Source organism: Pan paniscus, chromosome 1 (assembly GCF_029289425.2).
Source record: "Pan paniscus chromosome 1, NHGRI_mPanPan1-v2.0_pri, whole genome shotgun sequence".
Lineage (NCBI taxonomy): Eukaryota > Metazoa > Chordata > Mammalia > Primates > Hominidae > Pan > Pan paniscus.
This window is the reverse complement of record NC_073249.2, coordinates 13,671,402-13,688,467: the sequence shown is the minus strand read 5'-3', so window position 1 is coordinate 13,688,467 and position 17,066 is coordinate 13,671,402. Positions and strand designations below refer to the sequence as shown.

Below are 17,066 nucleotides of genomic sequence, written 5' to 3'. Positions count from 1 at the left end.
TTAAAAGCAAACTATAGTAAAGTCAGTTCTCATGCCCATACCTAAACACATATCTATATCTAAAACTTTCCTTTGCTGCCTTCCTCTATTTCAGAAAGTGCTCCTTTTGCTCAAGATGAGGTCTTTCCATGCAAGAGGAAGTCCCCTTCTCTCCTAGACCTTGCTTCACTGGTTACCCCCGTAACTAGTGACTCCTTCCCTCCACATCACAAACATGATAAAGTCCTGACTCTAATTATTCTCTTCACCTTCCATCCTTCCTTGCCACCACACTTTACACTGAGGTCCTACAAAGAAATTAAAACTGCAGCCTGTTTCTTACTTCCCACTCGTTTTATAAAACAAGAGTTTTAGCTTTAATATCACCACCTCCACTGAGATTCCACTAATGTAACCAATGAGCTGCTGCTAAATCAATAGACACTCTTGAACTCTTACCTTCCTGGCTTCTCTACGGCTTAATACTGCCCAGCTCCCTAAAATGCTCTCTTCCCTTCCTTCTGCGGCCTGCTCAGTCATCTTCACTGCCTCTTGTTCCCCAGCTTGTCCACTGAGAGTGGTATTAGTCTAGGGCTCTGCCTTTGGGTCTTTTCTCAATCTACTCATTTTTTTTACTTCCTCTCCCTAAACAATATTATTTATTCTCATGGCTTCAAATAGCATGGGAATGATTCCTGAATTAGTAACTCTAGTTGTTTTTTGTTTGTTTGTTTGTTTGAGACAGAGTCTCGCTCTGTCACCCAGGCTGGAGTGCAACGGTGTAATCTTGGCTCTTTGCAGTCTCCACCTTTCAGGTTCAAGTGATTCTCCTGCCTCAGCCTCCTAAGTGGCTGGGATTACAGGCGTGTGCCACCACGCCTGGCTAATTTTTGTATTTTTAGTAGAGACGGGATTTCACCATGTTGGCCAGGCTGGTCTCGAACTCTTGGCGTCAAGTGATCTGCCTGCCTTGGCCTCCCAAAGTGCTGGGATTACAGGTGTGAGCCACTGTGTCCGGACCTGAATTAGTAACTCTAGTTTAGACCCATGTAAAGGACCTGTAAATTCACTGGACATCTTCACCCAGATAACCCACAGACAGCTGTGTGCTAAAGCCTGCTACTACTGGCTTCTGGGAGCCAACTGTCAACTTTTCAGAAATTTTGTGAGACGGTTATTAAACATAGCCTTTATTTAAAATTAAATTATATAATCTTATAATATATATTAAAATCAAAGGAAAAACTCAAATTAATCACTTAATGTTTTACTACATTTTACTATTATGTTCTTGAGATCATTTATATTTATTACATCTACATGGTGGAAATAGTATATATGGCATGCTACTGCTTATCTTTCCCCCACTCTGTGTTCAGTGATGTCACATTAGTCACTTGAATTGGCCATAGTGGAAATATTCACACCCTAGAAACTGGCAAATAATACAAATAAGGGTTTGGTTTATTGTTTTGTTGACTGTCTAGACTTAAGAAAGTATAGAGAAAATGTTGATAATGCAAATTAAGCTTAATGTGATGTGTCTATCTACAGCCACTACAGAGTGAATAGTTCAAAAAAAAAAAAAAAAAGTCAAGGAAGATACGATTCCAGTGTTCCAAAACTATTACCTGATACAGCATAGAAGTCACTGACTTTATTAAGTGTAAAGCTGACATATCTTAGTTGTCACTTTAGTCCTCACCTCACTGTTTAACTTAAAAGAAAGACTTTTGTCACAACTACACTCTTTTGTTAACTGCAACCATAAGTTGGTCATAGATAGGAGAGTCTGACAAACAACAAAAGCGTTCTATAAGAATCAACTGGTTTCATGGAATTTACGATAAACAGTATTGTATAGGTTATTATCTGTCAATTACAGGCTGTATATACTTTATGTCAATAAAATTTATAATAAACATGTATATACATATAAGCATCATTTTTCCCAGAGAGCCAGTTAGTAAACCTTTATCAGTACACCACTGCCTGTAGGAACCTCAAGGTCAACATATACACAACTGAGCTTCTTTCCCATGAAACCTGCTCTTCTCTTTTAGTATTTTTGTTTTGATTGATGATTCCACTATTCTCCAAGTCAGAACACTAGCAATCTTCCTAGCCTCCTCCTCCATTTTCTACATTCAATGACCTTATTCTCTCACAAGGTCACCCCTCTGATCTCTGTAGATCAGCCCCTCAGCAGTCCTTGCCATAACAGGTCTCGTCCTTCCACTCAACCCTCCACATGCCTGTTATATGTGATCTGCTCACTGTCTGCCTCTCACAGTCATATGCTTCCCCCCTCTTTTCTTTATATACACTTCTCTACTCTCCTACCTCTCCTGGCTGTTTCTCTCACACTGTGCCACAACCCTTCCCCCACCACCACAAGCCCTGTGCTCAAGTTATATAGAAGTGTTAGGAGTTTCTCAAACACCCCGGGCTATTTTATATCTATTTATATCACAGCACATACAACATTTTATTATACGATTACACCTATTTCCTTCTACTAAATGTCAAGCCCCTCCTAACACTCTATTTATCTCTGTATTCTACCACACATACTACATTATTTGCTTACAGAAGTACTTAGTGTTGAGTTTGGGTCCTTTGGTGAAATGCAAGAATGGAAAATATGCCATAACCACAGAAATGCAGTTTCTGTTACTAATTACCAATTAAGGCAGAATACCTTTCATAGATAACTAGCATTTGGAATAAAAGTATAAACAGAAATGAATAAATGTGCTAACTAAATTATTGCAAGTATGTACCAAATTTGGTTTTTTAGCCATCTTACTAGGTACTCTTACTAGATCCACAAAATTACTGTGTCCCAGGAAGGTGTTTCTGCCTAATATCTATTTTTATATAGATAGCTGATCATTCTCATAACACAAATCAAGCACGTTAAATTTAAAGCAAGACTGTTATGATGGCAAATAAATTAGTGGTGAAATGTCTGAATATAAACTTTACTCATTACATTTGGTTCTGAGTCATTCATTCAATAGTTGTTGAGTGCCTTAGTCTGCACCAAGCTAGGTTTTAGGTATTGGGAATACACCAATGAAAAAACCTGAAGCCCCAATGCTCATGAAACCTACATTCAAGTGGAGAAAGACAAACAATTTTACAACTAAATACAATACAGATGCCAGCAGGTGATAAGTGTTACCAAAAAAAAATTAAAGCCAACTAAGGGAAGACACAAACAAGATAGGGGTGGGCTGCTATTTACTATGGGGCTGTCTGCTAGAGTGACATCTAATCAGAGACCTGAAGGAAGTGAGTCCTGAGGACATTAGTGAGAGAGGACGTAGGAAATGCAAAGGCCCTGAGGTAGGGGCACTTTTAGTGTATGAAAGTACAGTAAGGCAGCCAGTGTAGGGGAAGTAGATGTAGATAAGGTCAAAGACCACAACAAAGACTTGGAGTTTCACTCTGAGCAAGAAAGGAGGTCAATGGAGGGGTATGAATAGAGAATTGACATAATTTGACTAATTTTAAAAGGATCACTCTGGCTGCTGTATGGAAAATAAAATGTAGGGGGTCAAAGGTAGAAGCAGTAAGTTCAGAGAAGGGGACTTCTGCAATAATCCAGGTGAGACATAATGGCAGCCTAGATCAGATGGCAGCGGTAAAGGTGGTGAGAAGTCAGATTCTGGGTATGGTCTAAGCAGCATCTGGAAGGTATGCTGATGGATTGGATGTGGCAGGTGAAAGGAAAAATCAGGGTAACACCAAGGGTTTTGGTCTGAGCAACTGGTGGAGGAGTCATTATTTTCTAACAGGGAAATACTACAGGAAGTACAGCTTTTGGAGGTGGTTCTGATAGTAGTGATGATTCTGAGGTCTTTCATTTGCTGTGTAACAGGCTCTATTATCATTGCAACCATGAACTAAAGAAACCTGTCTTGAAAAGGAATGAAAGCTACTATGAGTAAGCACTACTAGTGACAAGAAAATTCACAACTAGGCCGGGCTTGGTGGCTCACGCTTGTAATCCCAGCACTTTGGGAGGCCGAGGCAAGCAGATCACCTGAGGTCAGGAGTTCAAGACCAGCCTGGCCAACATGGTGAAACCCTGTCCCTACTAAAAATACAAAAATGAGCCGGGCATGGTGCCAAGTGCTTGCAATCCCAGCTACTTGGGAGGCTGAGGCAGGAGAATCGCTTGAACCCAGGAATTGGAGGTTGCAGTGAGCCAAGATCGTGCCACTGCACTTTAGCTTGAGCGACAGCAAAACTCCATCTCAAAAAAAAAAAAAAAAAAAAAATCACAACTGCAATTTGCTTGTATAGCTACTCAGTCACAAATGTGCCAGTGCAATTCAATCCTGAAAGGGCCTTCTCTGCTTATCACCTGAGTCTTCACATACATAGAAGTCAACTTCTACGCGTTTCTTCCCCTAGTCCCTCACTACACAATCTTCAGAGGTTGATCTCATTGAGAACAGACTAAGGCTTTGGGCCCCTAACTAATAACTGAGAGCTATCTAATGTCAGCATGAAATGGATTACCAAAGCTCAGTTCCGGAAGGGTAGTCAGGAAAAAGAGCATGGCATATTACACATACTGCAGATTACGCAACTAAAAAATACTACAAAACTGAAAAAAATTAAATTTATCTCTGTGAAGTTAGTGAAAAGTATATTTAGACATGCACATGTGTCTAAGGAGAGAACTGCTCTAGAATAGAACCTTTTAAGAATTGCTATTCTAAATCAAAGCAAAAAACAAACAAACCACACTGGGTATCTAAATACTACACATGTTAACCAGTGAATATACTCTCTTCCAATTATCATTTGGCTTAAAATGTTGGTTAAATTTACTTTTTGGTCCAAACTATATGGAAGAAAAGCAAATGAAACAGCCATTTCTCCCAGGAAGAGCCCACATATCTGAATGAACATTTCTATTCAAAGTAAGGTTTTTCAGAACTTTTTTTTTTTTTTAAATTAGGCAGGGACTCATTCCCATCACGCAGGCTGGAATGCAGTGGTGCAATCATGGCTCACTGCAGCCTCAATTTTCCAAGCTCAAGCAATCCTTCCACCTCAGCCTCCCCGGTAGCTGGGACGACGGGCACACACCACCACGCCTGGCTAGGTTTTTCAGAACTCTTATTGCAATAAACCAGGCAAGGCAACAACTCAGAAAACCTACCGTTGACTTAATGTGGGATGCTGTAGCAAATGTCTCATCCAGCTGCTTCTTATCACGTTTCGAAGTTCATGGTTATTGCGAGCTGACAACACGCCAACTACCACATCATAGTGAGTAGATTTCCACTGAGGAAATAAGGCCAACTGATCTAGAAATAAGAACAATACATGAGAAATAAGTCATGTATCAATTACTATGAAGTTCGATATGTATCATAAGTTTATTACAAAATAAGCTTATGTTTGTAGGAAATTCAGATAAACACAAAGAAAAGAATTTTTAAATCACATATGAACCCACTATCCAGAGACAACCACTAATAACATTTTGGTTTAGAGTATTTTTGTCTTTCACGTATATATGTATGTATTCATGCTCACATAAGTATACTAATTCTTCAAAACAAACAAGATGTTTGTGGTAAGAATCTGTTTCAAAAGGCAACGTAGCATAAAAAAATAGTAGGCATTAAGAGTCAATTAGGCCACAGTTAGAATCCAGGCTCTATCATATATTAGCTATAAGTTATTTAGCTTCTTGAGCCTCAGTTTCCTCAACTACAAAATGGGTATAATAATACTTCTCATAAAGCTGTTGTAAAAATGAAATGAGATAACATGTATAAAGCTCTTGGTTTGGTATTAGGCATATATGAGGCATTCAATGGCAACTAAAAAAAATGTGCTTTGAAAAGTGAGGTCCTACATTAATGTTAGTTATTAAGTTTGGCGGATGACGCTGAAGGACTTCCATACTGGAAAGTAATGCAACCCTTATTTATATCAATGAATTCTATAGCCAGTAAACCTTTCACTACCTACAAAATATTCTGAAGAATGACGGGAAAGCAACACTTTTAGTAAAATAAATAAATAAATAAATAAATAAAGTAAATCATTCTGAACGGCTCATTTTTTACTGTCAGAAGGTCTAATGGGCAGGGTTACATTTCCATCTAAAACTTGTCCTTAGAAGACAGAAGAGAAAGACATACTTTGTCCTTGTTTTTCATCACCAGTTTTAAGGCTTGAGAGCTACAAGCTTATATATAGCTCTGAGGAGGTATCCATTTCATCTCTTTCTCCAGTGGTGGGAACTGATCCAAAACGTTTCCAAAAATAAATTATTGAAGCCCAGACTCTTTACTATATTAAATGCAATGTTTTTATATACCATGGGATCTAGGTATTCAGTCTAAAAGACAACAAAACCAGGTTGATATTTTCTTCAAAGGCCCAATTAAAATAATAAAAACAGATCTTTCTACTAGGATAGTTTTAAGGATATAATACAGAAATTTTTGTGTAGATACCTTATTTTCCACAATAGATATATTTCTTCAAATGTTTCATTCTGGGCCAGGCACGGTGGCTCATGCCTGTAATCCCAGCACTTTGGAAGGCCGAGGTGGGCGGATCACCTGAGGTCGGGAGTTCAAGACCAGCCTGACCAACATGGAGAAACCCTGTCTCTACTAAAAATACAAAATTAGCCGGGTGTGGTGGTGCTTGCCTGTTATCCCAGCTACTTGGGAGGCTGAGGCAGGAGAATCTCTTGAACCCGGGAGGTGGAGGTTGCGGTGAGCCGAGACCGCGCCATTGCACTCCAGCCTGGGCAACAAGAGTGAGACTCCACCTGAAAAAAAAAAAAAAGTTCCATTCCAAATGGAATAGAGGTATTTATTATTTCACTCTACAATGAGTCATGTACTAAAACGAATTCTTTTATAAAGACAATTTATTTTTAAATAAATTCAAATTTTCATGGATTAAGCTTATTAATAGGCCATATTTATTGAACAGTTAATCTGTGAAAAGCACTACATATAGAGTATCATTTAATGTTCACAACCCTATGAGGTAGGTACTTGTTTCTTTTTTTTTTTTTTTTTTTGACGGAGTCCCACTCTGTGGCCCAGTCTGGAGTGCAGTGGCGGCGATCTCGGCTCACTGCAACCTCTGCCGCCCGGGTTCAAGTGATTCTCCTGCCTCAGCCTCCCAAGTAGCTGGGATTATAGGCGCCTGTCACTGTGCCTGGCTAATTTTTGTAGTTTTAGTAGAGATGGAGTTTCACCATCTTGGCCAGGCTGGTGTTGAACTCTTGACCTTGTGATCCACCGCCTCGGCCTCCCAAAGTGCTGGGATTACAGGCGTGATCCACCGTGCCTGGCCCAGTACTTGTTGAACAAATGAAACACCCAAAGAACTCAGTAACTTAAGTCAAACAGCTTGGAAATGGCTGGGCTAAGATTTAATCCCAGGCAATCTAACACCATTCTTTATCACTGTTCTATTCTAAAGCTATACAGCTTAATATAGCTTATCTGAGTCTAAATTCTGATCTTTTAATCCACAATACCAGTTCAACTGAATTAGCAATAAGCGGATCATTGAATACGCTGGGTAACACATCAATTTTTTTTAACTCATAGCTCAGAACATTTTTTCTCAGATACATAACTATATGATGGAAGTTGTACCTAGTGCTGGAACTCACTCTAAATGAGTGTCTGAATTCAGAGACTAATTTAAATGACTATGTAAAACTGACAATATGCCTCCCCACCTTTTTCACAGAGAAATATGTACATTCTAGTGTCAGGAAGGAGGCAAAGGTAGTGACCAGCCAGTTCTGACACTGATTCCACAGCCAAGATTTTGCATTACGTTAGTAAGAAATTATTTAAATCCCTGTGCTTCAACTTCTTAATTGAGAAAACTGATTGAGAAAACTTAATTGAGAAAACTGATACAAAAAAATTTTGGATATTCTATTTCATTTGTTTCAAAGTCTCATCTCAAAAGATTAAAAGCTGTAGGGCAAAAATCACATTTAATCTAAATGCCTCATTTATCTGACACCATCAGAAAATAAGGATGCTGCACAAAAGCAAACTTTCAAAATATTTGAAACATCACTTCTAATTCCAATAATTTACTACCTTATTTGTGATGGCTAATCAAAGCAAATCTTTTAGAAATAGATTACATAGAACATAATTTAATCTTTTCTTGATGTCTCAAAATCTTCATGAAAATTTCTCAAATCTATCACTTTCTTGTCATTAATTCTAGCTGCTGCTCAGTTCGGTCTGTTTTTTCACCTGGACCAGTACGAGGGCATCCTAACTGGTTTTCACCTGACTTCTCCATATAATTGTCAAACAAGATTTTTCTAAAAATAATAAAGAAATACAAAGATAACCATGTGACATGTGAAAATCCCATGGATTATGGATGGAAACCTCTTTTTGATCTTATTCCACCTCTCTGCCACTCTCAATCCCCCCTGCTTCTAATCCATGTCTAAGCTGCTTCTGTTCAACTGCTTTACTTTACATGCATTTCTCTTTTTCTTGCAGAGGGAAAGTAACACGGCATATCGTGGTCTTTTAGAGAACTACTTCAAGATATATTGAAGTCAAATGTCAGAAAAATAGGTTTTTTAACCACATACCATTAATGTAAATTAGTCCAATAGACTCCTGAGTACTGTGTTACACAGTACAAAACCCAAAGTAGATGCATAATAAAATACCTATGTAAGAATGTTGCTCAAATTTCTAGCTCCCTTTACCAATCTGGCTCTAAACTCTTATCACCTTTTATGTTACAAGAACAGGGTACCTAGTTGACTCCAGTGTCTAGAAACGGAGGGAAAAAAAGAAAGTGGTAAGAAGTAAACATGATACAGAAGGACATAAAGATAATTCAGAAAAGAAAAAAGGCAAATAGCAAGCCTATGAAAACATGTTCAACTTCAATAAGAATCAAGTTTGAATTAGAGCAATGAGACACCAGTTTTCTCCTACATTCAAACTGACAAATGTCTTCTTAAATGATTGTAACTAAATGACGGTACTTCAAGGAAATGTTGTTAGTGATTTCAACAAAGTGGCTACTCTCCGCCGGGCATGGTGGCTCATGCCTGTAATCCCAGCTTCAATTTTGGGAGGCCGAGGAGGGCAGATCACAAGGTCAGAAGTTCGAGACCAGCCTGGCCAATATGGTGAAACCTCGTCTCTATTAAAAATACAACAAAAATTAGCTGGGCGTGGTGGTGCATGCCTGTAATCCCAGCTACTCAGGAGGCTGAGTCAGGAGACTTGCTTAAACCTGGGAGGCAGAGGTTGCAGTCAGCCAAGATCCCGCCACTGCACTCCAGTCTGGGTGACAGAGCTAGACTCCTTCTCAAAAAAAAAAAAAAAAAAAAAGGCTACTCTTTTTCATTGCTGGAAGGAATGTAATTTGGTACAGTCTTCTGCAGGGCAATTTGGCAATGTGTCAAATAATTTAGAATGGTATAACTTTGTCCAGCAATTCTAAGAACTCATTCTAAAGAAATAATCAGTGATACACTCAGAAGATCTTTATTAATCATAGTGTCACCTATTAATAGCGAAAAACTGCAAGCTACATAAACACATAAAGGACTCATTAAATAAATTATGGTGTAGCTATATGACAGAATACTATGCAGCCATTAAAATTACATGTTAATCATATCATTAAACACTATTCTATTAATACATTATATTAAGATAAACAGGCGATAGGAACTATGTAGATACTAGACGGTTCTGTTTATATAAAGTACAAAAGTAGCCAAATTTCTGCCACTGGTTACTATCCCTCATAGTGACAGAACAGAGCATGAAGGGAACTTCTGAAGCACTGATAGTTTTCTTTTTTTAAATCTGGGTGGTGATGAGTTGGGTGTGTTCAATTTGTGAAAATACATCAAACTGCGCCAGTTTTATTCTCTTGATTTATTCACTCAAATGACAGAGCATCTCCTATGCTCATTGTTCTAGATGGCACAGATACAGCAGTAAACAAAATCTTCATAATGTCAGGACTAAATCACAATCCCAAGCAAGCTCCCTGAGGGTAACGTAAGGGCCAAGGGAAAGTTTTCCCTCTGAAGGTTCGGTGAAAATCACTGACAAGAGATGGACAGGAGAAAAGGCATATAAATTTATTTGATCAGTAAAGATACAGGAGAAAGTGCCCATTTCTGTGCTTAGGTTTAACAAAGTATAGATAGCTATGTGGAATTAAGATTGGACAGAAAGGGTAGGATCTAATGTTAACAGATGGAGTTGGAAAACCCAGCAAGGCCTGTCTAGATTCTTCTTGTCCTCTCTGAGTATACATTCTTTCCTACTGGGTATGGGATAGGACCCTCTCTGGTATGAGGTTCTTATGACCTGTAATAAAAGAAGATAAGTTAGGTAATTTTTATATAGAAAGGTGGTGGTGGGGGCTAGTTAGAGTAATATGTTTAGGTTTTATGGCTGGCTTTGGGGAAGAGGGATTTTAGTTTCTACAGCTAGCCTCAGGTGAGAATGCAGGGCCAGAGAGAGGACAGCAGCAGCAGGTCAGAGACAGCTGCTTCTGAGGCCTTATTTTGGGGTATTGTTTTCTTCTGTGACCCTACAGTAAGAACTATTTCTTGAGAGTCTGGCAACCTGCTCAACTCTGCACTGTGAGTGGACATCCAAAGGTATATTAAAGTCTAAGGGAGGGCCTGGCGCAGTGGCTCATGCCTGTAATCCTAGCACTTTGGGAGGCCGAGGTGAATGAATCGCTTGAGGTCAGGAGTTCGAGACCAGCCTGGCCAACATGGCAAAACGCAGTCTCTACTAATAATACAAAAATTAGCTGGGTGTGGTGGCACACACGTGTAACAGAGGCTGAGGCAGGAGAATGGCTTCAACCCGGAGGCAGAGGTTGCAGTTAGTCAAGATGGTGCCACTGCACTCCAGCCTGGGCGACAGAGTGAAACTGTGTCTCAAAATAATAATCAAAAAAAGTCTAAAGAAGATTGACATCAAAATTGATTGCTCAAAATAAGCCCAAGAGTCTTAAAAATCAGACCAAAATTCCACTCTCATATGCATGCTCTTGGAAGAGTCACAAATAGATACAAATCTTGAAAATGAAGAAAACATGTGAGCCTATCACAGATCTAATGATAAAGACAATCATCATACACACTACCAAAGACACCTCCCAAAACACCACACTAGCACAGGCATCAGTGGCCACCAGACTACCACTCCTCTCTCAAACTCATGGAGTGTTTACTATGAAACAGGCACTGTTGCGGGTGTTTCACTAATTGAATCTTCACAATAAGTCTATGAGATCATCATTTTATAAATAAGGAAACTGAAGCACAGAGCCACAATTAGCATATAGGGATAATTTTGGAAGAACTCACCCCAGGCAAAATTACAAAGCAAGCTCAATTTGTTTTCTGACCTTCTACTTGCCCTACGTCTGTTTCCATTAGATACTGTGAGCACCTTGGGAGTAGGGACTAGGCATCCAGCACGGAATCTAACACTCAAGTACTTGAGTGAATATGCTCCTTTGTTTTGGTTTCTTTCTTTCCAGATACCCTAGAAAGCGAAGCCTTCTTTTGTCACATCATTTTTCTAAATTAACCGTTAAATAATTCCTACTTAAGGCATTACCCAAAACGAGCATTTTGTAATCAAGATATCCTATGTTTAGATTCCTTAGTCCGATGGTTATCTCCACCTGCATTTTCCTCTGTCACCCTCAGGTGTACTGGATTTCACTTCCTCTTTACCAGTTGCTTTCCCTGACTGGTTTAAGGGAAGCTATCACATTAAAAAAGTTGCTGATTCTGGTACTAAGGTGACTCACTCACTTCATTCTGGTCCCTGCTCAACTGTTACCTCTTCAGAATGGAATGGACTTCCCTGACCTATTTAAAACCATCTCTTTAATCTCTTAACACTGCTTTATCTTTTTTCACTATACTTATCACTACCGCTGTGATATTTATAATTATTTCCTGATGCTCTGTCTTCCCTTCTAAATTGTAAACTACATGAGGGCAGGAAGTTTAGCTTGATTACTGCTGTAATTCCACACCTACGATAGGAGCTGGCACAGAGTAGGCTCTCAAATATTTGCTGAATCAACTGCGAGCCAAAGAGCCTTTTTTAATATTCAGGGAAGGTAAATCGCTCTTTCAAACAAAACAAAAAAAAACAAAGAAACTGCCATTACTTAATGAGACTGAAGACAGACAAAGCAGCAGAAGAGAAAAAAAAATACATTTAAAAATGTTAATTCAAGAAAAGAATACTTAGCAAAATCTTGGGGTTTTTTTTCTCCTGTTAGGCTTAAAGTGTAAGGGTTAAAATGTAAAAACACCCAACTATTTTAGTTTCAACATGGTGACAGCACAATGGTAAAGGAATTATGGGAAATTTTAGCATTTAAGATGCTTCCACTGCTTTTAGCTTTGAAAGTACCAAAAGGAAAAAAGGAAAGGTAGGAGTCAGTCTTGTTTAATTAATTAATTAATTTTTTTGAGATGGACTTTCGCTCTTGTCACCCAGGCTGGAGTGCAGTGGCGCAATCTCGTCTCACTGCAACCTCCGCCTCCCAGGTTCAAGTGATTCTCCTGCCTCAGCCTCCTTAGTAGCTGGGATTACAGGCATGCACCACTATGCCCGGCTAATTTTTGTATTTTTAGTAGAGACGGGGTTTCGCCATGTTGGCCAGGCTGGTCTTGAACTCCTGAGCTCAGGTGATCCACCCACCAAGGCCTCCCAAAGTGTTGGGATTACAGGCGTGAGGCACCGCGCCGGGCCAGTCATGTTTAACTTAGATTATTAAACTATCGATGGTTGACAGGTGCAGCAAACCACCATGGCACACGTTTACCTATGTAACAAACTTGCACGTCCTGCACACGTATCCCGGAACTTAGAAAAAAAATCCCATTTATTATCTGACCAGATACACAGTACTCATTCAAAGCCAAAGTTAATTAACATAACTAGTATTGATCTTCTTACCTACGTTATTACCCTGTTCCTCTCTATGGTCTACTTCTTCATTTCCTTAATCTAGCCTGGTCTAACTACTGGATGGCTGATAAAGGCATCATCCTTCAAGTGCAGTAAGGGAGTAGGAAAAACTTGTCTCAAACTAGGAAACTGCCTAGCAAGTCTACTAAGATTTCAGTTTGAAGTCTACTAACATTTCAGTTTTTGTTTGTTTTACTGAACCCTAAACAACCATTAAGGCCATAAACAGACTTAATGAGGCTCTACAAGGAGATTCCAGCAGGGCTCACTCATAACAAAAGAGAGAAACCTGTAACACACAAGCAGCTGTTACAAAGCATTTTTTATATATGGCATTCTCTTCTTAGTTCACTTCACAAAAACCTAAAAAACACTGAGCAAAACCCTGACCCCATTAACTGGTTAAGTGCATAGCAACACTGTACTTTCATTAAATCACTTAAATAGTGTTTAATTCTATTCAGGTCACACAAATCCTTTTCAAAGAGCTAGTGATCTAATAGGAAAAGAGACTGTTACCAAAATAACCTCAACATAATTTCATATAACTGAGACTGTTTTGAGGATTGCCGAATACTTTCTACTTATAAGGCATAGAGTGCTGAACTGCAAACACTCAATTCTAATTTTAAGAACTTTTGGATTAGAAAACAGCTGTTTTGGGGAGAGATGGTAAGGAAAAAAAGTCCCAGTATAGTTACAAAATTAAGTATTACATAATATTTAAAAGAGCTTTCTAGGTTTCTTTCATGTTCTAGGGCAAGCCATTAAAGAAGAAGACAAGAGATACAGGGAAAGCTAAAGTAGTGTTCAGGGTGGTGGAACCCACTAACAAAACAATCGGCTGGGCACCGTGAGTAAAGCATTCTATTAGGCTGTGACGCGAAACAAGAACAAAGGTTTCATTCCTACGAGAGATTAAGTTTTAGAGCAAATGGACATGATCGTTAAAGAATTTGATATTTCCATGTAAACTGCATTAGCAGGTTATGCGATCCAAACTCAGGAACAACTCCACTCTCGGCCATGCCCTATTTCATGTCTAGATTTGTTTAACCGACTTACATCATAATCCAAGAATACGAACTACAGTATATTGTTACAGCAAAGTTATTCCTTAAAAGCAAAACCGAGCCACCTTTGAAAACACGCACACACATTATCCACGGCACTAAAACCCCAGTCTTGACCGAGAAAGACCAACAACTTGGGGGGGAAGAAAACAACTTCAGAGCCAGAGCTCCCAAAGCAGAAAGCGCTGGCGGCTGAAGGGCACACGAGGTTCCGCTCCCGGGCGAACGGGCGGCGTCGGACATCACTAACCAGGCCTGGGGACGGGCGAAGGACTTGCAGCTGCGGGCGCCGGCTCTGCGGCCGTTAAGGGAAACGGGGAAGTGAGAAGCGGCGGGGACACGAAAAGAGAAAAGCTCCCTCAAGTTTGCCCGATGTTAACGCTCCAAGGATGAAAAGAGCCGTTTGTTTCGTCTGGGACCGTCGCGTTTGGCCCTTCCCCCGCCTCCAACAATTCCCGGCGAAGCCCCGCGGCACCAAGCCGGGCCTCCCACCCCCCCGGCGGCCGCCAACCCGCCCGGCCCCAGAACCTCACCTGCAGGGCCGGCCCCGGAGGCGCGGGCGGGCGACGGGGAGCGCAGCCGCAGCCAGAGGTGCAGCGCGGCCCCGAGCACACACGGGCACAGCAGCACCAGCCAGTTTCGCATTGGCCGCCCCCGCCGCGAGCCGGGCTCTCCCGCGTCCCGGCGGAGAGGGAGGGGACCTGCAAGTGCGGAGACTGAGGGGCGGCGGCTGACGAACGACCACTCCGAGCACGCCCGCCCTCGCGCTCGGCGACGTCTGGGGGGCTCCTCGCAGCTCCCGGCCCCGCTCCTCCGGTCCCTCAGACCGCGGGTGGCCGCGGCTTAGCCGGCCGAAGCCCCGCCCCCTCCGCCTGGCCTTCCCACCGGCTCCGCCCACCTTTTCTCCCACTCGCCCCGCCCTCTCCTCCCGCGTTTCCACACGCGCCCGCCAGCCGGCCGGGAGCTGAAGTCCCGCTCTGGGCCCAGGCAGGGGGCGCCCGCGGTTTAGAAACCACATTTCCCATGAGCCTAAGCACTCACTTCCGTCACTCGGCGGCCGCGGGGACGAAGCGCGAGGCCCCACACAGAGCATGCGCATCCCCCTTGACGTTTGCTGCCACCCCACGGCCCAGGGGAGGTAGTGCCGGAGACCCGGTGCTCGGAGGCTGCCCGGAGCCGCGAAGGGAAATGCGCTTTGCCTCAGATTTGAAGGAAATCCGAGTGGCTCTTGTGTGAAATCACGCAGAGCTCCTTTGTTCCGCGTGCTCTCTTGCTCGACTGCTGTGGGAGGTGGGATCCTGCTGACGTCTCCTTGGCCCGTAGAGTGGGGCGAGGAAGCCCGAGTGTCCGCGCCTGGAGCGGTGACTCATCAGGGATTAGCTCTGGTGCCGTGGGTTCCCGGCTCTTTGCCCGGTTCTGTGCTCTGGGAACGCAGGGTGACAGACAGCGAGCTGGGGACTAGGCTGTGGAGCACGATGATGACGAGCCAATCAGGGTAGAACTGCACGTGCTCCGGGTTCATACTGGAGCTGGGAGCGAAACGGGAGCCGGGCGAGCTGGGAGAACGTGGGCTCCGGGGACCTGGGGAAGGGTGGCCGCAGCGCGCCTTCCAGGCAGAACGCCGGCCCCGCGTCTTGCGGCTTTGCCCCGGGTGGGAGCCCTCCTGGCCCACCAGGCCCGCGCCGAGGCAGCCGGAAAGCGGGGACGGGGCGGCGAAGGCACTGGGGTGAGGATGGGAGAGAAGGATGAGAACGAGCGGCTGGGCTATGGGGCGATTTTTGTTTCTGCTTTTGTTTTTGAGACGGAGTCTCACTCTGTCACCCAAGCTGTAGTGCAATGGCGCGATCTCGGCTCGCTGCAACCTCCGCCTCCTGGGTTCAAGCGATTCTCCTGCCTCAGCCTCCTGAGTGGCTGGGATTACAGGCGCCCGCCACTGCACCCAGCTAATTTTTGTATTTTTTTTTGTAGAGACGAGGTTTCGCCATGTTGGCCAGGCTGGTCTCCAGCTCCTGACCTCAGGTGATCCGCCCGCCTCGGCCTCCCAAAATGCTTGGATTACAGGCGTGAGCCACCGCGCTCGGCCGCGGTTTTTTTTTTTTTTTTTTTTAAGTTTCCACAGGTGTGGAAACAGAAGGTGACTGTATTATTGAAAAAAAGTCTTGGATGACAGAAGACCCAACTCAAACAGGCTTAAGGGAAAAAAGTACTTTGGCTCGCGGTGGCTCATGCGTGTAATCCCAGCACTTTGGGAGGCCGAGGTGGGCGGATCACTTGAGGGCAGGAGTTCGAGACTAGCCTGGGTAACATGGTGAAACCCTGTCTCTACTAAAAATACAAAAATTAGTCGGGCGTAGTGGTGGGCACCTGTAGTCCCAGCTACTCAGGAGGCTGAGGCAGGAGGATCGCTTGAACCCAGGAGGCGGAGGTTGCAGTGAGCCGAGATCGCGCCATTGCACTCCAGCCTGGGTGACAGAACGAGACTCTGTCTCAAAAACAAACAAACAACAACAACAACAACAACAAAATGAAAAGACAAGAAAGTAATAATTGGTTGCCAGAAAAACTATACTATTTTTATCCTCAGGAAAGGTAGTAAATGGCCTCTGTTGATATTGTAAAATTTTCATTTTGTGAATTAGAATGAGTTATCCCAAAAAGAGGACTAATCCCTCATTTCAGCAGAGCTAGTCATTCGACAAATACTTATTGAGTGTCTATTATGTGCCAACACTTTTGTAGGTACTTTAGATACACCAGTGAACAAAATAAAGCTCCCTATCCTGTGTTGATGGGGAGTAGGGCGCAGACTGTAGACATAATAAAGAAATATACTCAACCAGCATGTTAGAAGGTTATTCCTGCTCTGGAAAATATAACAATTAGGGCCGTGTAGGGGAATTGTGAGTGTGGGATTGAAATGAGACAGATTGCAGTATCAACTAGCAGTATTTAAACAACTGTTCAAAGTTACAATGAG

The 17,066-nt window shown here is 42.4% G+C and overlaps 1 protein-coding gene across 3 annotated transcripts in view; it reads right to left on the bottom strand.

Annotated features, from left to right (window-relative positions):
• Window positions 1-16,372, bottom strand: part of B3GALNT2 (beta-1,3-N-acetylgalactosaminyltransferase 2) — a 58,858-nt gene extending 42,486 nt beyond the window's left edge. The window contains exons 1-3 of one of the 3 annotated variants that reach the window (XM_055100276.2): window positions 14,623-14,926; window positions 6,674-6,796; window positions 5,162-5,309 (exon numbers count right to left, since the gene is read on the bottom strand). In XM_055100276.2, the coding sequence (XP_054956251.2) occupies window positions 5,162-5,309; window positions 6,674-6,796; window positions 14,623-14,734 (383 nt within the window). In that variant the 5' untranslated portion in view covers window positions 14,735-14,926. Of the gene's footprint in view, window positions 1-5,161; window positions 5,310-6,673; window positions 6,797-14,622; window positions 14,977-15,130 lie in introns of those variants that run through there. The other 2 variants (XM_055100242.2, XM_003824497.5) reach the window with 2 other exon arrangements.
• Window positions 16,373-17,066: the final 694 nt, after the last annotated feature.